At 40.5% G+C, this 22,903-nt stretch overlaps 7 protein-coding genes across 7 annotated transcripts; 6 read left to right on the forward strand and 1 right to left on the reverse strand. All coding sequences in view use genetic code 12, as the record gives it.

The window, feature by feature from the left end:
- Positions 1 to 155: 155 nt before the first annotated feature.
- On the reverse strand, positions 156 to 1,994 carry KGF57_003890 (crossover junction endodeoxyribonuclease; the record flags this gene model as incomplete). Its single annotated transcript, XM_051753355.1, has 1 exon — positions 156 to 1,994. The coding sequence occupies one exon, from the start codon at positions 1,992 to 1,994 to the stop codon at positions 156 to 158; it is 1,839 nt and encodes a 612-aa protein (XP_051607752.1).
- Positions 1,995 to 2,458: 464 nt separating this feature from the next.
- On the forward strand, positions 2,459 to 5,287 carry NGS1 (Ngs1p; the record flags this gene model as incomplete). Its single annotated transcript, XM_051753356.1, has 1 exon — positions 2,459 to 5,287. The coding sequence occupies one exon, from the start codon at positions 2,459 to 2,461 to the stop codon at positions 5,285 to 5,287; it is 2,829 nt and encodes a 942-aa protein (XP_051607753.1).
- Positions 5,288 to 6,811: 1,524 nt separating this feature from the next.
- Positions 6,812 to 8,476, forward strand: PCK1 (phosphoenolpyruvate carboxykinase; the record flags this gene model as incomplete). The annotated part of the gene is made up of 1 exon (XM_051753357.1): positions 6,812 to 8,476. The coding sequence occupies one exon, from the start codon at positions 6,812 to 6,814 to the stop codon at positions 8,474 to 8,476; it is 1,665 nt and encodes a 554-aa protein (XP_051607754.1).
- Positions 8,477 to 9,459: 983 nt separating this feature from the next.
- Positions 9,460 to 11,025, forward strand: KGF57_003893 (cytochrome P450; the record flags this gene model as incomplete). Its single annotated transcript, XM_051753358.1, has 1 exon — positions 9,460 to 11,025. The coding sequence occupies one exon, from the start codon at positions 9,460 to 9,462 to the stop codon at positions 11,023 to 11,025; it is 1,566 nt and encodes a 521-aa protein (XP_051607755.1).
- Positions 11,026 to 12,160: 1,135 nt separating this feature from the next.
- On the forward strand, positions 12,161 to 13,879 carry KGF57_003894 (cytochrome P450; the record flags this gene model as incomplete). The annotated part of the gene is made up of 1 exon (XM_051753359.1): positions 12,161 to 13,879. The coding sequence occupies one exon, from the start codon at positions 12,161 to 12,163 to the stop codon at positions 13,877 to 13,879; it is 1,719 nt and encodes a 572-aa protein (XP_051607756.1).
- A 1,653-nt stretch (positions 13,880 to 15,532) lies between these two features.
- Positions 15,533 to 17,098, forward strand: KGF57_003895 (cytochrome P450; the record flags this gene model as incomplete). The annotated part of the gene is made up of 1 exon (XM_051753360.1): positions 15,533 to 17,098. The coding sequence occupies one exon, from the start codon at positions 15,533 to 15,535 to the stop codon at positions 17,096 to 17,098; it is 1,566 nt and encodes a 521-aa protein (XP_051607757.1).
- Positions 17,099 to 17,442: 344 nt separating this feature from the next.
- On the forward strand, positions 17,443 to 22,887 carry KGF57_003896 (uncharacterized protein; the record flags this gene model as incomplete). Its single annotated transcript, XM_051753361.1, has 1 exon — positions 17,443 to 22,887. One exon carries the CDS (start codon positions 17,443 to 17,445, stop codon positions 22,885 to 22,887), a length of 5,445 nt encoding a protein of 1,814 aa, XP_051607758.1.
- Positions 22,888 to 22,903: the final 16 nt, after the last annotated feature.

Here is a 22,903-nt window from a genome sequence, read left to right on the forward strand (position 1 = left end):
ATAAAAAAAAAAAAACAAAAAAAACAAAAAAAAAACGAAATTTGAAAAAAATTTGTATTGCTTTATTGTCGTACTACAAGAACAAAAACTTTCAAGTACGTCATAGAATGTTTTGTTTGTTTGTTTGTTTTTTCTTTTTTCCTTTTGTGCCACTGTCATAAACCTGGATCAAGAAATGGATTACTGCTCAAGTCGCTTTTTGCTTTGAAATAACAGTCTAACTTACTCTGCCCTTCAACAAGAGCAGCTTTCTTCTTTGGCGATACTTTTTTTATTCTTCCTTTTGGTGAGGGTGCACGCTTTGGAGGTGATATTGATGGCTTCAACTCAAACGGTATTGGTTGAGATAGTTCAAATCCAGGTCTCTGCCCCTTTGTAGGGGAATTCTCCAACATATCCAAAGTTGTTTTTTGTGAGGATTTACTGTTCTTTGTGGAAAGTTTATCTTTTTTGCTTTGCTCATACTCGGCAAGTAATTGCTGACAGTACATTTTCACCAAGGATGTGGGAATCCAAATAAAATTGATGGTATCGCCATTCTTGCGCTTTTCAGGTGATTCAATAACTCTCCTGGCTTCGAGTGACATTGGAAACATATTGCGGACATCGCGCTCGTCGTACTTGAGCATCACTTTTTCAACCCCATCCTCAATTTTGTCATTGGTGATTCTCACTAGATTAGAGTAAGACGCCAACTTGAATATGATGAACTTGATTTGCCAATTGTAAGTTTGTGGTATGAAAAGATGCTCACTGCTTTGAACTATCAACGACGTGTCATAGTTGAAATCTATATCCTCAATCTCACTCAGTCGCGTGAGTTCCTCATCGACTACATCACCTAACGTTATTTCGAGATTTATATCTAGCTCTCCCGAACTCAAAGTCCACGGCAAGAATACTGGCAACGTGGTTTGCACCAATGGGAAGAAATACAAAAGCACGTAATATTCATCAAATGTAAATTTCTCCGTGATGGTCACACCCCTTCCAAAAATATCCCGATTCGAAACTTGCAACGACTCGTTTAGAGTCTTCAATAGGCTCGCTAGTAGAATCTCTCTGGTGTGTTTGTCTTTTCTAGCATCCCAGGGTCGTAATGCCACAAAGTCGTTGTCCACAACACAGTGTTCAAGCTCCTCTGAAAAATCTGGTGGTGGCTCAGAGGGTTCCAGATCCAAGCTTCTTGCATCTTTTAGCTCTTGTTTGGTGAGCGACCTGTTGTAGAACTTTCCGAATAGGGTCCCACTTAGGGCTAAGTTTGTGGCATTCACTATGCCCATTCTTTTGACGCCGGAGGAATAATCCCCTCCCCTTAACGTTGCAAGGAATACTAACCTCTCCCGTGTTAATCCCGTTATCTCTTCGATCCTCTTCATTCGGACTGGAGTGACATAATATTTTTGTTTCAAGGTGGCCGGTTTCTTGCTGGGAGAACGTCCAATATCCTCGACAAAACGACTATAATTTCGTAGAACCTGAGTTGCCCCAAATACCAAACTATCAACGTCGTTTGATATCACAAAGTCCACGATACCCAACTTTTGTATGTATGCGCACTGGGCCTCGGCCTCTCCTGCTGCTTGCAAGTACTCAATTTTGTTTACTTGTAAAGCACCTTTTATCTGCTCAACAAATTCGTTTGGCTCAGCAAAGGTACTTGTACGTTGTAGCTTTTCCAATTCTTTTTCGTAATCCAGCGCCACACCTGAACGAGTTTTATCAGGTTTCAATATCCCATCAAAAACCACAATCACTGAAATATTCAACCCTATCAAGGCAAGAATTTTGGACATAAAGTTTTGCATCAAAATGATCTTTTTATCTTCGCTGGGAATCGAGCTATGATCGGAGTGGAAAATGAACATGTATGCATCTATTGCAACTCTTGGCGGTCGGTGATATTCTTTGACATAGTGGTCCACAAGTTCTTCCAAGGTTATTCTTTTGTCAAAGCCGGGTTTCAAAACTTCCCATAGCTCTGGTATTCCCATTGATCAGCAGTTGTAAGGAATTGAAAATGCAGTGATGGCAATCCATTGGGCTTTTGGAAAGAATTACATCAAAAGCGTTTATTGGATTTTTGCGCTACCGGAATGTTGGCAATTTTACCAACTCGGGACGTAGTACAAAAGCTTGAGTGATGTATCAACGTTGACACTTCGCGAGGTGATCTTGCTTGGGTTATAGATAAGGGAGCACAAGCAAAGTTGGATTATAGGCTGATAACTTTGTATTAAGTTGTGGAGATCTGAGCGACCTTGCAAGAATTCCAAAACTGAATCCTACTATGTACGTACAAACCATCTAAATGAACCGCGTCGACTGTGATCACAAAAGAAAAGAACAAAGAAAAAAAAAAAAAAATAAAAACAGAATCTCCACTTCAAAACCCACCAGCGACGCAATAAAAGACAGTCACAGTTTTTTTTTGGACAACAGAAACACGATGTACAGAATGGAGGACAAAGCTGGAGAGCTACTATGTGGAGGGTTTCAAGGTACCAAAGTCACATCACAAGCCTACAAATTAATTGTCGATCACAAAATATCATCCATGATCTTGTCAAGGAAAAACGCCGTAAACGTAGAACAAATGTCCAAGTTGATCAAAGACCTACAATACATTGCATACACGCAGGGGGGATACAAGTACCCGATCATGTTTGCTATTGATCAGGAAGGTGGAATAATGAACTCCTTGTTTGATCCCGACTTCATCACCCAATACCCCAGCGCAATGGCCCTAGCAGCGACAGGTGACCCCAAATTGGTTTACGAAATTTCGAAAGCCATAGCGATAGAGCTTAAAATGATTGGGTTTAGTATCATATTGGGGCCCGTATTGGATGTAGTGACAAAATTATCGCACCAACTAGTTGGAGTGAGGAGTTTCGGCACTACTATTGAAGATGTGCAAAAATATGGACTGATGTGCGCCAGAGGGTTGCGAGATGGAGGATTGTTTACAGTGGGTAAACACTTTCCAGGGATAGGGAATGCAACCGTTGATTCTTTACTTGAATTGCCTATGATGGGCGACACCCTAAGTCAGATTCGGCAGAATAATGCTGCACCATTTGCAAACTTGATCCAAGCTGGTTTGTTGAATGGAGTGAGTGTAGCAGGCTGTGGAGTCCCCAATATCAGCCCCGACGAGACACATGCGTGCTTATCGCCGGTCATCATCAATCAACTATTGCGACTGGAGATGGGGTTTGATGGTGTTGTAATCAGTGAATGTTTGGAAATGGAGGCATTGTACCATTCGATAGGCTTGGGGCAAGGAGTGATATTAGCCATCAATGCAGGATGTGACTTGGTTATGGTATGTCATGACTTGAAACTACAGAACGAAGCCATAGAGTCAATTAAAAAGGGGATTTTGAATGGAAACTTGGATGAGGATACAATCATTTCAAGCTTTGCCAGGATAGAGACTTTACAAAAGCAGCTACCTTTGTGGAAAGAAATATTTCCCGAGGGAATAACGTCTGCCCAAGAAAGTCCAGTCTTGTTCAAGTACAAGTATCCGGATTCCTGGAAGCGACATCAAGAATTAGCGTCATTGGCGTATCAAAAATCAATCACCTTGGTTCGAGACTATGGTGGATTATTACCGTTATCAAAACGTTTCGACCAAGTTTCTGCAACCGAATCAATCTTAGTATTGAGCCCTTTGTTGAGTCCAGTTTCACCAAAACCATCACAAGCAGAAACTCTATTCACGGGGGAAGAAGTTTTCCAAAGCTTTGGTAAATTTTTGTCGCAGCATCCCGTAAACAGAAACAAAAATTATGTTGTGCTACATACCACATATACGGCGAACGGATTAACGCCACTTCATGAATCATTGATTGAAAAGGCAAACATTGTTATTGTGTTTACCAGTGAAGCTTCTAGAAACATGTACCAGATAGGGATTGTGAAATATGTTTCAATTCTCTGCGGAGCCAACCCATCGTCATTTGGAGCGAAGCGGTCAAGGACAGTCAATTCATTGCAAAAGCCGTTGATCGTGGTTGCCACACTGTCTCCATACGATTTCTTTTACGACAAGTTGATGGGGAGTGTCTATATTTGTTGTTATGACTATACAAAGCAAGCTTTGGAGAATGTTGCCGCGTTACTCATGGGTGACTTTGAACCACAAGGATGTATACCAGGCGAGCAACAGCATTCAAGAAAAAGAAGGCATAGTCTTGAAGAGATTAACTGCAAACAAATCAAAAGAAAATGGTTGGTCGATGAGTTTGATATGGCAAGAGATCTTGCAGGTCTAATCAAATTGTGGAAAGACGTCGATGTTGAGGAGGCTGATTCTATTGACATGCGAGACCAGCAATATTGTAAACGTTTAGGAGGGCTCTTGGCCACTTCCAACCAAAAACATTTCGTTGTGCGGAATTCATCATTGAACATTCTCTATGGAGTCGTGTTGACATGGTGCGAGGGGGCTATAGGACACGTACTTTACATTGTTGTGGAGAAATCGAAGCGATTGCACAGCATTGGAAAAAACTTGAGTGCTAGGGCCGAGCGATACTTGACCAAGGAGAAGAATTGTAGCGAAATCAGGTTGGGCTCGGCTTTCCCTCTCATTATGTTCCCTGGAAACATCACTAGTGGAAGCAGCATCTTTTTAAAACGGCTCGGATGGGAGACCGACAGATCTCAAAGGAAATGGATTTTGGAGTTGAATGACTTGAATGGGTGGCTGGTGCCCGAACGCATATTGAAGGAGTTGATGATTGTGGGAGTGAGATTTGACGTGTGCACGGGGCAATCTCAATTGGAAAAATTGGTGCAAAGAGGAGACCTTCCACCAGAATATAAAGCGTATTACAGAGAGGCAAGTAAGAGCATCTCCTCAAGACTGGTTTACGAGGCGAAAATAATCATTGCATTGGAACCAAGCTCGCAGAATGTGATAGGAAGCATAATTCTCTTTACAAACAAGTCTGAGTTCTCCAAGTATTTCCCCTTCATTGACCAATGCATTGATCACGAAGGACAAAATGGGGGCGCCAGTGTGGTGCCAATGATAGGAGGGGTTATTGCCCCCGTAATTGACCAGCTGTATGCCAATTTGGTCGACATTTTCAAGTACGGCTTGATCTGCAGCGCAATTACAAAGTTAAAGAACTCCGCAACCGACGACGAGTTACTAAATCAATGCATAATGTGCGACGTCGTTGACGAGGAAAAGACACTAACAAGTATGCACGATATTGGGTTCGAGAAATGGAGGTACTATTACGATTTTTATGATAGGAGGGCGTGCTAGGGAAGGAGGCAGATTGGAGGATTGTAATACAATGTAAACCGGATAGAATATTTTTTCTTCACGGGGGCCGATGCATCGGATCTTCTCAGTTGAGTAATAGTCGCCCTGACAATTAAAAATTCTACTCCTTTTCTTTTTTTTCTTTTTTTTCTTTTTTTTTTTTTTTTGTTTCGGGTGGGTGGGGGGTCCTAACTATTATAGCAGTCTGCAGCATGCTCTGTGGAATTCCGTGGTAATGCTGACTTTTTTCGATCCTCTGAAAGGACAACCCCTTAACTATATCTTTCCTACCGCGGTTGCACGGTTGCACATCCCGGTGTTGCACGTAACAGAGAACAAAGAAAGAAAAAAAATTTTTAAAAAAAAAGAATATTAAAAATGCGGGGAATGAAAACGCCCTTACCTGTTAGAGTTTAAGCGAAATCGGAGGGAAGCTGATGTTTACCATTACTTTTGGATCAAAATTACATCCTGACTTTGTCATATCACAACGGTCGATCCTTCTCCAACGCATGTAGTCTTTTTCTCAGTCGGCATTGTATTTGAAAACGATCTCATTCATACAGTGAGCAACTCTTTTCTTTTTGCATGTGTTTTGACAACTTACACAAAACACGAGAGATCGGAAAAAGTCGTAACCACTTAGCCCACAAATTTCCGTTGACAAAAACTTTTTTGGAAAATGTTTGGGTAACGGCTAGCGATTGACATGTACACTGCCGGAAATGGAAACCGCACCTTACAAGAACTAATTTGCAGCATCGAAAGTAACGTGTTTTCATGTGTATTTCCCTATATATTGATTATACAAAAAAACCTCACTTAACTTCACATGGAACAGCTTATCATAAGTCAACAGGGGGGCAAGCTGAGCAAGCTGGGTAAGCTCTGTTATCTAGACCTTTTTGTCTTCAACACCCCCCCCCCCCCAGTGCCGTTCGATCCTAGAGACGTGAAAAATCAAAAAGGTTGTGCTTGTTTTCCAGCTTTTGTGTATTACGTTTGGTTGACCTCGGGAAAATTCGTTGTCCCGGCATGGAGGATGTCGGAACTCTGGAACTTCTTACCCCATATTTCGTTGCTTTGGTTATGAGTACACGACCTTTCCCGGTACTGGAAATAGGGCCAGGATAGAGCTCAGTGTGATGAGGACATGGCCAGTAGGAGAAGTGCTATTAGAGGAGAACTCACCAGTTGGAGCCCTAGTAAAACTTACAGATGCTTGAAATCGTCAGTGAAAAAAAAAAAAAAAAGCTAGGGCGTTGTAGTGAACAGCTGACCTTGTTTCTGTCCGTTTTCTTTGTTTTTGCGTTGTTGCATATATTGAAAAAAAAAAAAAATTTTATGTATGGAGAGGAAAAAAGGAAAAAGTGGGTTAATGGAAGTAAAATATTTCAACAAATATTATATACGCAAACAATATAAATAGCATTGAAAATCCACCCTGTTTTCTCTCAGAGATACCTCTCCTTCTCTCTCTTCTCTTAACTTTCAGTAATTTAATTTCATATATATTCATTAAACATGTCACCACCACCAGCTGCCGTTGAATCCACTATCAATTTCGAAGGTCACCCTTCTATCAAGAGCACTCAAGACCCATTGGTCAAAAAGTTGAACTTGACCACCGACACCATTGTTAGACACAATGCTGCTCCACCAACTTTGTACGAAGATGGTTTGTTGGAAAAGGGAACCACCATCTCATCCACTGGTGCTCTTATGGCTTACTCTGGTAAGAAGACCGGTAGATCTCCAAGTGATAAGAGAATTGTTGACGAAGAAACTTCTTCAAACCACATTTGGTGGGGACCTGTCAACAAGCAAGTTGACGAATTAACTTGGAAGATTTCGAGATCAAGAGCTTTGGACTACTTGAGAACCAGAGAAAAGTTGTTTGTTGTTGATGCTTATGCCGGTTGGGATCCAAGATACAGGATCAAGGTTAGAATCATTTGTGCTAGAGCCTACCACGCTTTGTTCATGACCAATATGTTGATTAGACCAACTAAAGAAGAATTGGAAAACTTTGGTGAGCCAGATTTCACCATTTACAACGCCGGTCAATTCCCAGCCAACGTCCACACCAAGGGTATGACTTCATCTACCTCTGTTGAAATCAACTTTAAAGATATGGAAATGGTTATCTTGGGTACTGAATATGCTGGTGAAATGAAGAAGGGTATTTTTACCGTTATGTTCTACTTGATGCCAATCAAGCACAAGGTTTTGACCTTGCACTCTTCGGCCAATCAAGGTGTTGACAAAGGTGACGTCACCTTGTTCTTTGGTTTGTCTGGTACTGGTAAGACCACTTTGTCTGCTGATCCAAACAGAAAGTTGATTGGTGATGATGAACATTGTTGGTCAGATAATGGTGTCTTTAACATTGAAGGTGGTTGTTACGCCAAATGTTTGGACTTGTCTCAAGAAAAGGAACCAGAAATTTTCAACTCCATCAAATTCGGTGCTATTTTGGAAAACGTTGTTTACGACCCAGTCACCAAGGTTGTTGACTACTCTGACTCATCAATCACTGAAAACACTAGATGTGCTTACCCAATTGATTTCATTCCATCAGCCAAGATCCCATGTTTGGCTGACACTCACCCATCAAACATTATCTTGTTGACATGTGATGCTTCTGGTGTCTTGCCTCCAGTATCTAAATTGACCAATGCTCAAGTTATGTACCACTTTATTTCAGGTTACACTTCCAAGATGGCTGGTACTGAGGAAGGTGTTACTGAACCACAAGCTACATTCTCTGCATGTTTCGGTCAACCGTTCTTGGTCTTGCACCCAATGAAGTACGCTCAGCAATTGTCCGACAAGATTTCCGAACACAAGGCCAACGCTTGGTTGTTGAACACTGGTTGGGTTGGTGCTTCGGTTGCTCAGGGTGGAAAGAGATGTTCCTTGAAATACACTAGAGCTATCTTGGATGCCATCCACTCTGGTGAGTTGTCCAAGGTTGAATACGAACAATTCCCAGTCTTTAACTTGAACGTTCCAAAGAGCTGCCCAGGTGTTCCAAGCGAGATCTTGAACCCAACCAAAGCATGGACGGGTGGTGAAGAATCATTCAAGAAGGAAATCCAATCCCTTGGTAAGAAGTTCAATGACAATTTTGTCAAGTATAGCGACCAAGCTACTGCTGAAGTTAAGAAAGCTGGTCCAGTTGTATAATAGCGGATTCCTTTTTTTTAATTACTTTGTATAGTCATTTTTCTATAATTTTATCTGGTTATTGTTAGTTTGGTTTTAACAGATTTGCGATTGTAGACAAATGCTTGTGCATTGGTGGACTTTACTCTTCGCACCGGTCGTGCCACATTTGTAAATGACGTATAATTTGCGACACACCAAATTTTCATCATTATCAACATTTATGTCTACAATTCTTCAAGCAGATTTTTTTGACCTGTGCTGAGTATACGAGAGCTATCATTGTGACTTTTACTAAAGGAAGCAGACGTTTTTTATGCTGTATCAATTTTTTTTTTTTTTTTTTTTTCAAATTCCATGAATATGAATAACATGGAATTTGCAACCATTTACTTACAATTTTTATATTCAAAACGCAATGAGAATGAGAAAAAGCTCCCTCTTATCAAAATGCCACGCGAGCCACGCAGGCCACACAAGTTGCTATTCTCAAGTGGTATAGCAGCGTACCTTTAACTACAAGGGAGTTATTAGAGTGTATTGGCCCTCACAGAATAAATTTGGACTATGATGTACTCCACGATGAAACCTTTAACTCCGCGTTTTCCCAGACGGATCTTTTACAACTCCGCACTTGCCTTTTCCCTTTTGAATTGACTAATTGAATTTTGTTCTGTTTGTTTCCCAAGTGCTAAAATAACAAACCTAATCTTTAGAAACGTATGTACAGCAAGTCATGCTCGACTGGAGTGACAGCTATTATATGCAGGACTCACTTTTGCGCACTATTTCTTCGTAAGAGAGAGAGAGGGGAGGGGGGAAGGGGGAGGAGAGAATTTTTGTGTATTCAAATGTGGGGAAGAAGTATTACGGATGTCAATCATCACATCCGACAAGTTCCAGACCGTCCATACATTCAGTATAAATAAAATCCCTTCGTATTTTTTTGAGAAATGGTAGAGAGTTTTTGAATACTCATCATTCGTTTACGATTACAAAGCACCATGTCTGAGTTTGATATACTTAACTCTGCCACTAAGTGGTATGTTGCTCTTCCTGCGTTGATTCTCCTTTACGTTGCATATAAACAGGTTTATGAGGCATATTTGATGAAGAAGTTGGGAGCAGCTAGAGAAACAAACTGCACCGGAGATGGAACATTTGGCTTTAGACTTCCATTCTGGCTTCTTGAAAATAAGGAAAATGGAACGGTTACCGACTTCACAGCTAACAGGTTCAAGGAGGTTGCGTATCCAAACGTCCCTACATTCTCTGCAAGAATGTTTACTGTCAAGTTCTGGCTCACGAAAGATCCTGAAAACATAAAAGCAATTTTGGCTACTCAGTTCAATGACTTCTGCCTAGGAACAAGGCATGCGCTGTTTGAGCCGTTATTGGGGGATGGAATCTTTACATTGGACAACCAAGGCTGGAAGGAGTCTAGACAAATGTTGCGTCCACAATTTGCTAGAGAACAGATTTCACATGTCAAGATGTTGGAGCCACATATGCAAGTTCTTTTCAAGCATGTGTACAAGAACAAGGGACAAGTGTTTGATTTGCAGGAGTTGTTTTTCAGATTCACAGTTGATTCGTCTACCGAATTCTTGTTTGGAGCATCTGTCGATTCATTGAAGGATGCCAGTATCGGTATGCAAGCTATTTCCAACGAAGTTGAAGGAAAGGAGCAATTCGCAGAGTCATTCAACTTTTCCCAAAACTATTTGGCTTCAAGAGTAGTCTTGCAAAAACTTGCTTGGTTGATGAACTCAAGGAAATTCAAGGAAAGTAATGCTGTTGTCCACAAATTTGCACAGTACTATGTCAAGAGAGCATTGGCATTGTCTCCAGAAGAGTTGGAAAAGCAAGACGGGTATGTTTTCCTTTACGAGTTGGCTAAACACACAAGAGACCCAAAGGTTTTGCAAGATCAATTATTGAATATTTTAGTGGCAGGAAGAGACACAACAGCCGGTTTGTTGTCATTCGTCTTTTTCGAGTTGGCTAGAAACCCGCAAGTGTTGGCCAAGTTGAGAGAGGAAATCGATTCCAGGTTTGGGTTGGGCAAGGAGGCTAGAGTTGAAGAGATCACTTTCGAGTCATTGAAGAACTGTGAGTACTTGAAAGCTGTACTCAACGAATGCTTGCGTTTGTACCCATCGGTACCACAGAATTTCCGTGTTGCCACTAGAAACACAACTCTACCTCGTGGTGGAGGACCAGATGGAATGTCTCCAGTGTTGGTGACTAAGGGCCAAGAAATTCATTACTGTGTCTATGCCACGCACAGAATGGAAGAATATTACGGAAAAGATGCTTGCGATTTCAGACCGGAGAGATGGTTTGAACCAGAAACTAGAAAATTGGGTTGGGCTTTTGTTCCATTCAATGGTGGTCCAAGAATCTGTCTTGGCCAGCAATTTGCATTGACTGAAGCAAGTTATGTCACCACTAGATTGGTGCAAGAATTCGGCACGTTGTGGATGGATCCAAACACTCCGTACCCACCACACAAGAGGTCACATTTGACAATGTCTTTGTATGACGGGGTTAATGTCAAGATGGAGTGATTTACTTTGTCGTTTGTCTTTTTTTAAATATTTATATTTTTTTAAGAGTTTACGTGTATTTGTTCACAGCATTTTGATTTCCGCAGCTTACACACTAGAGTACTATACGGGATAGAGGTCAACCACACATAGACTCTGCCACTGGAATTACTGATGCTCACCAATTTGACTCTTTTTTGAGTTAGGGGAGCCATTTTGAAAAGCTCCCATGTGAGTGAACTTCAAGAATGTGACCACGTAGACTAATTTCTTTGATGTTGAACTCGTTCTATAACTTTCACTTTCAATTTTCTCATAAAAGAAGCCCATAGACGTTGTGAATCTGTTCGAAGAAGCGATGATTGATACATTTGGCTGCATTATGGAATATCCATGCTCTTGTGAGAGCTCTATTTGGGGTCACTGTATTATTGCTGATGGAGTTTGTCCTATCTTTGGTGCAAATGAAGCCACTGCAAAGATTCTCAATAAATTTGTGTTAATTTACGCTTGCATTTTCATTTTGTGTTATATGTCCTCAAACAGCCGACCAAGAGCCGTTAAGTCAAATCAGTTTTATAATGAGAGAGTGTGATAGATGTCAGATATGAGCTTCCTCTAACTTAAGTAGCAAATGCTGTGAGTGACGCCTTTCCACAAAGACGAGAGAGATCAAAGCAGCTCACACTGTTGATTGCAAAAAAAAAAAAAGGAACATCTATCATCTGTTGGGCTATGTATATGATATATAATGCAGTTGAGCGCTGCATAAATTTATATAATGTTTAGTGCGAGCAGCAGCTATTTATATACTTCAAGCACTTATTGCGAGAGAAGCTGCGAGTGTGGCGTCATAGTAGCGTTGAGTACGTTATTTCATAAGCATATACTTAAATCCGCATAGCGGAGATAATGTAGATGTATGTCCCCATTTTCTGAATAAAATACTCCATAACTCAACTTTCTCCGGAGACCAGGCACGTGTTTTGCCAACTGTGGTGTGTCAGGTTCAGACTCTAAACGTGGGAAATTTCACAAAAGCTATTTACAAAGGGAATGTTATATTAGTTTGATATAGACTGCCAATACATTATCGTGTAAAATGTAGTGCACACAACGGAAAACGGAAGATATTAAAATCCTTCCACCATTCTATATGCAGTACACGTCTAATCAAAAAGTGTCAAATAATCGAACTGTGGAGTTTTACAGAAACTACAAATACAACTATTACTCGTTTCTACGTCTAACCCAAGAACATTCATCATTCAGGGGCCTAAGATCCAAATTGCAACTACACTTAGCCAACATGTCAGATTTTGATATTGCTAATTACGCCACTAAGTGGTATGTTTTGGCGCCGGTTTTGATAGCCCTCTATGTCGTGTACAGTAAAATTCAAGAAGCAATCTTGATGAAAAAGTTTGGAGCGGCAAGGGAGGCAAACGCTGAAGGGGACGGATATTGGGGATTTCGACTTCCATTCACATTAATCGCAAAGAAAAAAGAAGGAACTATTGTTGACTTTGGTCTTGAGAGGTGGAATGACCTCACTGACCCACAAATTTTCACTTTTTCAATGAGGATGTTTGGCGTTAAACTCTGGCGTACGAAAGATCCTGAAAACATAAAAGCAATTTTGGCTACTCAGTTCAATGATTTTTCATTAGGTTCAAGGCATCCCAAATTTGAGCCGTTATTGGGAGATGGAATCTTTACATTGGACAACCAAGGCTGGAAGGAGTCTAGACAAATGTTGCGTCCACAATTTGCTAGAGAACAGATTTCACATGTCAAGATGTTGGAGCCACATATGCAAGTTCTTTTCAAGCATGTGTACAAGAACAAGGGACAAGTGTTTGATTTGCAGGAGTTGTTTTTCAGATTCACAGTTGATTCGTCTACCGAATTCTTGTTTGGAGCATCTGTCGATTCATTGAAGGATGCCAGTATCGGTATGCAAGCTATTTCCAATAAAGTTGAAGGAAAGGAGCAATTCGCTGAAGCATTCAACTATTCTCAAAACTATTTGGCTTCGAGAGCAGTTATGCAAGGATTGTATTGGTTGTTAAACTCAAGGAAATTCAAGGAAAGTAATGCTGTTGTCCACAAATTTGCACAGCACTATGTCAAGAGAGCATTGGCATTGTCTCCAGAAGAGTTGGAAAAGCAAGACGGGTACGTTTTCCTTTACGAGTTGGCTAAACACACAAGAGACCCAAAGGTTTTGCAAGATCAATTATTGAATATTTTAGTGGCAGGAAGAGACACAACAGCCGGTTTGTTGTCATTCGTCTTTTTCGAGTTGGCTAGAAACCCGCAAGTGTTGGCCAAGTTGAGAGAGGAAATCGATTCCAGGTTTGGGTTGGGCAAGGAGGCTAGAGTTGAAGAGATCACTTTCGAGTCATTGAAGAACTGTGAGTACTTGAAAGCTGTACTCAACGAATGCTTGCGTTTGTACCCATCTGTGCCAAATAATTTCCGTGTTGCCACTAGAAACACAACTCTACCTCGTGGTGGAGGACCAGACGGAATGTCTCCGGTTTTAATAACTAAAGGTAAAAGTGTTAGTTACTCTGTGTATGCTCTTCACAGAACAGAAGAGTTTTATGGCAAGGATGCTTCCGTATTTAGACCGGAGAGATGGTTTGAACCAGAAACTAGAAAATTGGGTTGGGCCTTTGTTCCATTCAATGGTGGTCCAAGAATCTGTCTTGGCCAGCAATTTGCATTGACTGAAGCAAGTTATGTCACCACTAGATTGGTGCAAGAATTCGGCACGTTGTGGATGGATCCAAACACTCCGTACCCACCACACAAGATGTCTCACTTGACCATGTCTTTGTACGACGGATTGAATGTCAAGATGGAGTAGTCTGTTTTGTTGTTTGCCTTTTTTAGATATTTTTATAAATCTACAATTTGTTGATAACGATTTGATTTCTGTTGTTCAGACACCAACGAACTGGTGGGGATGAATGTCATTTGCATTAAAACTCTAGAAATACTGCTACTAGATGTACAAGAATAAGACTCTATTCTGACATGTTACGACTACTATGGCTTCACCCAAAAAAGTCAATTTTCTAACTTTGTATACAACTTTCATGGCCAGTTTGGTTTTCAAGGCAAACTGACCCTTCAGGGTTCTCTCCATCCTGGACTGCAACGAATGAAGTCAAAGGCATACAATATACAATTCTTGCATTCTCATTAAGAGGTAGAGTCAAGAACAGGAGCTTTCCTTCACACACTCGTTTGCGGCAACACATTCAACTTTCAGCCAGCAAAATAACTTTAGGTGTTGATTTTTGCTTATTACACAAAGTAGTTCACATTACTTATTGCTGGTCACCCGCTGGATTTTCATAAAACTGAACTTACAATTGATTCCGTGCTATGCAAAAGGTCATGTTACTTGAGATCTCAGTATAAAAGCAGAGCTTCGTAGCTGATGAATGATACGAATGACCCGAATTCCATACGTTTGATTCTTCGGGGAGTGATGGCTGTCTTCCGATCTCTTCATGAAACTTGCTCTGGAGGAAATGAATTTTGAGATTTGGGAACCTCACGTGCAGTTAATATGCTCGAATAAGTGATGATTATTAATGGGTACACGACGGAGCATCTGTCGAGGCGTGAGAACACTATTGGAGTCACTGCTGGCGTATTGTTGCTGACAGAGTTTGTGTTGTCATCGGCGCAAATTGTCGGCGGAGTTAATGCAAGGTTGTAGTTTGTTTTGTGTAAATTTCATAAAGTGGGGAAACACCGTGCACTTTTCACTCGGAGTTTGCTTTGGGATTTTGTGCTAAATTCTCCTAAACAGCGAACAGAGAGTCGTTTAAACAAATCGAACTCAGAAACAGAGAGAGTGTGATAAATGACAGAGATACCACCCACACACTTTGGCCTTGTTTTGATGGTCTGGTGGCAACTTTTGCTAGCAAGCAACACCATATCCTCAACAAGGGGACTTCTTTTAGCTTGAACAGCAAATACTGCGGGTGATTCCCCTCTACAGTGAGGAGAGAGAGAGTGAATCATGCAGCTCGCGCTGTGCAATGCAATCACCATAGCTAGCAGACTTAAGTCCGCACTGCGGAGCTAATGAAAGTACATCACCTCTTTTGTCGTATGAATTATTTCACATCTTCACTGTGTCCTGGTCTTGCATGTGATATACAAACTATCTTAGTCTGACTGATGGGTCTAAAGTTGCTGATAATAGTATGGAAGTCCTTCTGGCAAACAAGCTCTTATTGATTCATACGTAGAGTACTAACGATGCTAAAAAAAGAGGAAAAAGCGGAAAATAATCCTCTCGCTATACAATTATTTGTTTATATACAGTACACATCTTGGCATGTGAAATTGGCTGTTCTTGATATAAGAAATGCCAAATATTCAAACTGCGGAGTTTTACAGAAACTACAAATACAACTATTGCTCGTTTTTACGTCTAACCTAAGAACATTCATCATTCAAGGGCCTAAGATCCAAATTGCAACTACACTTAGCCAACATGTCAGATTTTGATATTGCTAATTACGCCACTAAGTGGTATGTTTTGGCGCCGGTTTTGATAGCCCTCTATGTGGTGTACAGTAAAATTCAAGAAGCAGTCTTGAGGAAAAAGTTTGGAGCGGCAAGGGAGGCAAACGCTGAAGGGGACGGATATTGGGGATTTCGACTTCCATTCACATTAATCGCAAAGAAAAAAGACGGCACACTTGTTGACTTCACAGCTGACAGGTGGAGCGAAGTTGATAACCCAGCGGTTTTCACTCTTTCAATGAGAATATTTGGCGTTAAACTCTGGGCTACAAAAGATCCTGAAAACATAAAAGCAATTTTGGCTACTCAATTCAATGATTTTTCACTCGGTACTAGACATCCACAATTCAAGCCGTTATTGGGAGATGGAATCTTTACATTGGACAACCAAGGCTGGAAGGAGTCTAGACAAATGTTGCGTCCACAATTTGCTAGAGAACAGATTTCACACGTCAAGATGTTGGAGCCACATATGCAAGTTCTTTTCAAGCATGTGTACAAGAACAAGGGACAAGTGTTTGATTTGCAGGAGTTGTTTTTCAGATTCACAGTTGATTCGTCTACCGAATTCTTGTTTGGAGCATCTGTCGATTCATTGAAGGATGCCAGTATCGGTATGCAAGCTATTTCCAACGAAGTTGAAGGAAAGGAGCAATTCGCAGAGTCATTCAACTACTCCCAAAACTATTTGGCTTCGAGAGCAGTTATGCAAGGATTGTATTGGTTGTTAAACTCAAGGAAATTCAAGGAAAGTAATGCTGTTGTCCACAAATTTGCACAGCACTATGTCAAGAGAGCATTGGCATTGTCTCCAGAAGAGTTGGAAAAGCAAGACGGGTACGTTTTCCTTTACGAGTTGGCTAAACACACAAGAGACCCAAAGGTTTTGCAAGATCAATTATTGAATATTTTAGTGGCAGGAAGAGACACAACAGCCGGTTTGTTGTCATTCGTCTTTTTCGAGTTGGCTAGAAACCCGCAAGTGTTGGCCAAGTTGAGAGAGGAAATCGATTCCAGGTTTGGGTTGGGCAAGGAGGCTAGAGTTGAAGAGATCACTTTCGAGTCATTGAAGAACTGTGAGTACTTGAAAGCTGTACTCAACGAATGCTTGCGTTTGTACCCATCGGTACCACAGAATTTCCGTGTTGCCACTAGAAACACAACTCTACCTCGTGGTGGAGGACCAGACGGAATGTCTCCGGTTTTAATAACTAAAGGTAAAAGTGTTAGCTACTCTGTGTATGCTCTTCACAGAACAGAAGAGTTTTATGGCAAGGATGCTTCCGTATTTAGACCGGAGAGATGGTTTGAACCAGAAACTAGAAAATTGGGTTGGGCTTTTGTTCCATTCAATGGTGGTCCAAGAATCTGTCTTGGCCAGCAATTTGCATTGACTGAAGCAAGTTATGTCACCACTAGATTGGTGCAAGAATTCGGCACGTTGTGGATGGATCCAAACACTCCGTACCCACCACACAAGATGTCTCACTTGACCATGTCTTTGTACGACGGATTGAATGTCAAGATGGAATAATTTGACAGACACAACTGAAGTTGTATGGTTTTATTTAGGCTGGATAGATTAATGTATTTATTATGCTGGGGGGCAAGGTAGTAGCTTGTGTAGTGGTGGCGTGTTCGATTAGCCGTAAACTCCTCCGTTGCGACCCGTACCAAAATTGTCTCTAGGTATAACTCCTGTACAAGGGTGGCTCTACACTGAAGTAGATTTGTTTACAGTTTGCAGCAGTGACTTTGTCAAGCTTTGGTAGCGTGAGATACCACAGAGAGCGAAGCAAGAAAAAAAAAAAAAAAGAATAGCCATTAGCCATTTTTCACTGCCAATCAGTGCCTCCTACAGAGACAAGACAATTTACTATGCCTCAACATTGGTCGCCCGATTTGTTTGAAGAGATTTATAATGCGATCAAGTTTCAATCTGATGTTGATGTCTCAGCCATTGATTTGACAGCCATATCTGATGATCTTTTAGAGGTATTGAAAACCCCATCACCACTGACTGACTCGAGAAATAAGCTAAATTCTTCACTTAGGTTTACCAATGGCGATGAAGTACAACTCAACCAAGAATTTATTGAGTTGTCAGTTTTGTTATCAACAGAGCTCGATTTGGATGAGGTTTGCACTGCAGAGTTGGTGTTTCATAGTGAGGATGTTAGTTATAGCAAAGGAACTTCGTTAAACGATAGTGCCAAATTGTCATACTTTACCCGTGCTGAATACATTTTGAACATTTTGACATTCCTTATAGGAAATAAGATATTACCGTTGGATCCAAGGAAAGTGTTCGACAATGTTGTGGCCAGCTTTGACAAGGTCTATAAACTAATTGATATTTTGAACGATTTGATCGACAAACAAAAGGTAACTGGGGACTTACTGAGTTTGGTATTTATCAATGGGGTTAATTTCGCAAGGTCTCAATTATTCAAGTTTCACGAGCTATTGGGCACATTGTTGTATGCGTTGAGCAACTCATACTTCAAAGAGGTGGGAACAATTGGCAATTACGAAAAGGTTATCAAAGTTGTGAGACGGTTACAAAATGACGATGTGTTTGTCTTTCATTTCCTTCCATGCATTTTAAATTTTCACGCTAAAGCAAGGGAGAGTAAAGGCTTGATTGACGACTTGTACAATTCCATTACAAAGTCAATTCCTGCGGCTCAAAAGGATGGTTTATTTGACATTTCACAAGCCCAAATTCATGGAATTGAAATAGTGTCAGCATTCATCTTTTTGACGGAATTCATACCTTGGTGCAAACAAAACAACACCACAAAATACGATTTCCGAAAGAATATAATAAGTCACATGGAGCTGTTGATTTCACTTGGAGTAACTGAGTTGCTTTTGAGCTACTGTGCTGAAACCAGTACACCGGAAACGCGACGTGTTTTTGAGTTGTCGGACACTTATGACTTCAGATCGTTGTTGCAGAGAACGGTTCCACCATTTGCTCCAAAAAAGTTTATATATCCAGGCACAGCAGATCTTTTGAACTTGACTAAACAAAGACCTGAGTTTGTTAATGTACTAAAATTGGTTGATGTGGCTTTTTTGAAATTGAATCCCGAGCTTAATGATTCATTATTGGCTCCATTGCTACAAAACTTTTTTGGCACTTTTGTTACGGACGCGGCATTGGTATTGACTTCTTTACGAGATAGTGAAGAGGATTTTGCTTTGTCCTTTCAGGATAAAAGTGAAGAACTGAGCGACGAAGATAGTGACAATGAAGAGCGTGCAAAGACAGAGGTTCCGCAATTATTGGAGCTTGATGAAATAGCTCAGCGTGCTGATTTGGAAAGGTTCTATTTGGCTTTTGCTTACAATTGTAACAACAGACCAGAATTGTGCTCGGCAATTTGGAACGATGAGTCGAACACGACTGAGGTCCTTGGGTTTGTATCTTGGGGATTGAACAACAATACATCCCCTTTGATAGCTGCCAGCTTTAGTGTGCTTTTAGCAGCTTTGTCGTCTGGTGGATCGCATATTGCAAGCAAGATATGGGATATCTTGGCCAATAACACCACGCATGCAAAGAAGAATGATTTTTCGAGAATCTCGATTGACTCAATATTTGACTCATTGAAGTACTACATTGATTCGTTAAACATCAATTTTGAGCAAGATTTGAATGACCAGCTAAGTGTATACCACAAACGTCACGAACTAGTGTTTTCCAACAAGAACTTGGGAAACGTCAGAGAGAGCGATGGGAGTCGAATCGTTATTGAACTTGCCGAGGACTCTATAATTTCAATATCTGGTTTTGTGAGGTTGATCTCATCGATTATGATAAACTTGTCCGGTTCTGAGCGAGCAAATCAGATAAAATCTTTTGCTTTCAATAGGTTTATGCCAATTATAAAGGCATTTCTTGAATTTGACAATTTAATCAATGGTGGGAAAATCTTGCAGGTTGATGTCAACGCACACAACTCGACCTTAAGTTCTAGCTATATAAACTTGCCTGATATCCATGTCAGTGATGATTCAAGAATTGTTTTATTGAACTTGATTTTCCAGTTGTTGGGTAATATTACCGAAAATAATGAGGAATCTTTTGTACGTTACGAGTCGTGGAGATTGTTGGATCGTTGGATGTACCATGGTTTACATTTGAGCCAACCCCAGCTGAGTGATTTTTTTAGCAAGCAGCTGGAAAGAAAAAAGTATACAAGGAAAAGGTCAATTGGAACCATTGAAGTATTTTCAAACAATTTAACACATTATAGTCAAGTCCTCAACTTTGCAGATCTCGTGAAAAAATTGTTGCAACCTTTGAATCCAGAAAGGACCCTGAAATACAGCTTGGCTTTTCCATGTGATTTGGGGTACGGATACAGGCCAAACAACAAAATCGGAATATGGCCGTACATTGAATTTCTTTTGATCGATGTATTCGGCCAATCTGACAGCTTAGAAAATGAGCAGTACAGAGACTCCTTGCAAATGCTCTTACTTCAGTTGTGTGTTGAATCTTTGCACGAAATAGACTGGGAGTTTTTAAGCGAATCTGCGCCGGGCATCATTAGAGATTTGAGGTCTTTTGACTCTATTTTTGACTCATTGATTCCAGGAATGCCTATCAGTTATGAGTTGTTTGTAAAGTTGCACCATTCATTGGCAGTATTTGCATGTTTTTTTGATAGCAGGGCATACACCGCTCTCTTTAAGATTTTGGACCACGGGGTAGAGTCAGTGAATGCTTCTACTGATATAGGAACCTTGGTGAATCAAGCCCTTAATATTTTCAACACCTTGTTGGGAATGCAAGACAATTTCCAGAAACGTTTGTTACCAGTATTGACAAGCAAGAGCGTTCAGTATCAACCAGTCCATAGAAACTCAATCATGAGTATCGGTACATCCATGAGTAAAATGTTGAGTCAGTCCACTTCCATTTTTGACAACATATATTATTCTAAAGTGCTCGGGTTGTCTAGTACCAAAACGTTTTACAATGTCATATTATTCAATTTGTCCTCAGTTGCACATATTGCACTATTTGTCAGTTGCAACAGTTCAATCTCACTTGAGGCAATACAAATTTTGAAAAAATTGGGAACGGCCGATCATTTTAAAAGCAGCAAGTCTGAAGCCGATTCTTTGTTGAGTAGCGATCGGTTACTCACTACGTTTTTGAATATTGATGAATCGGAAAAGATCAAGTTTGCATTCATCAACAAGTTTGAGGAAATTGAGGACTCGTTGAAGATAAAAGTTGAAGTTTTGAATCTTCTTTCTCAATTGCTCGATCCTGTAAAGAGGACACTCAGTATAGCTCATTTTCTACTAGGCTTTGATATCAAAGCAAACTCATTAAGTTTGAGCGATACAGAACACACAACGTTGTTGGATGTCCTTTTGGGAACATTGAGAGAAAGCTTGGATTTGATTTCTGAGTTGGATTTTGGAAACGGTAATCGACATGTTATTGATGTTGGACCTGCAAGATTGTCGTCGTTAATATTGGAAATTTTGATCAAGCTCTGTTCGAACCCATCATCGTCAGTGATAACCATGAGCAGGGTTCGCGATTACAACTTGATTGAAAAGTTGATAAATTTTCAACCAAAATTGGACTTGATGACAAGCTGGTGTGGGTATGAGTTCAATGGTGATCTTGGTACCAGCACCGAAAACTACTTCATCAGCTCTTTACCAAGCATCACGGCGTTCACTGCATTCATTGTCCAACGTGAATTGGCGTTGAAGTTGTTGTCATTAGAACTTTACAGCATTCAATCACCTACACAGAAACAGCATTATTCTGAGCTTTTGATTTCCAAAAACCAGTTCCCCCATGGAACTGCCAAAATCATTGACTTCCTTGATGTCTTGAACTTCAATTTCAAACACTTTGAGGTGGAAAAGTATGATTATTTGAATCGCACGTTCGACGTGGAGGCCATTTTGAAGCATGTTCGAGGACCAAATTATACGTTGGATTATTCAATTTTGGGAAAAATTTATAATATATTGTGCCAAAGCTCAAACATGGTCACGTCAGAGACAAAGCAACAGTACAATGAAGAGGTTATGGCGGAGGGAAGCAAAATGCAGGAGTTTGTGACAAAGTACCTTGTAATGAACAATTCACGCGACGTCCAATTGAAGTTTCTAGTGTCATGGAGCCAATTGGTGTTGGTTTTGCAGGACCAAATTACGTCAAGCGACATCATCCTTGATATTTTCAATTCCATATTACCAAAAGTGCCCATCTACCTTGAGTCCGATGTAATCTTTTCGGAAGAATTGGTTTCGTTGTGTGCTTCATTATTCGACATTTCCATGGATAAATTTTCCAACTTTGAGAACAACAGGCAAGCACAGTTGGTAATCGAACAGCTTCTGCCATTATTTCAGACATGCATAGCCGGAATAATCAACTCTCATGCAAGTCCGAGCTTGAGATCAGAGTTTTACTCCATCATAAACAAATTTATGCTAAAGATATTTCAAAACAAATTGGTATCCACTAATTTCCTAGAATTGCTAAAGTCGATTCACAAGAAGCTTTTACCGATATTATCCAATGATGCGTTGTACTCCGAGGGACTTTCGCGCATCAATTCAATTTTCTTGATTGAATCGCTTCTTAAGTTGGAGAGTCTTGGCGAAGTGGGCTTTGTATCACAATACTTTGTCAAACAAAGTTTCTTATTGGAAGTTACTCGAGCATTGAGACGGACTGACCTAGTGATTAAACTAGCTACTTCTCCCACTTCTGAATTGACTTTCAATGAGCTTTTCGTTGAGCTTACCGCGTTTAAAGCAAACGTCTATCTTCTCATTAGGGTTGCACAGTCTCAAAAGGGGGCATTGCAGTTGGTGCAAAGTGAATTGTTTGCAACTTTGACAAGCTTGAGGTTCTTGAAGATTGACCCTGATTTGGGATTGATATTGAATGTGCATGAAGTTCAGGATTTCAAGAATATCAGCATTAAGGTGCTTTTAGATACTCCTTTGTCGTTGTCTGACTTGGTCAATCCAGATTCCAAGACTGAGGATACGGTTTCATTGAATGAGTTGATAGTGCCTATTTTCGAATTGGTTGCGAGTGTGTTGCTTTCCATGGGCCCCAGTTACAAACCTGGGGTGATACAATGCAAGGAGTTCATGAAAACTGTGAACGAATTGGTAATGGGCGTCTTGAAAAGAGATTATTTATTGGAAAGGGGACAAGTAAGTAAGGCGCTTTACTCCAAAGAGAGTGATGAGATCCACTTGTTGCAAAAATTAGTACGATTATTTACTGTGATAGATTCAATAGTTGGTTCATCGATTTAGACATATTACACGACCG

This window comes from Candida theae, assembly GCF_024610275.1.
Source record: "Candida theae strain CBS 12239 chromosome Unknown scaffold5, whole genome shotgun sequence".
Lineage (NCBI taxonomy): Eukaryota > Fungi > Ascomycota > Pichiomycetes > Serinales > Debaryomycetaceae > Lodderomyces > Lodderomyces theae.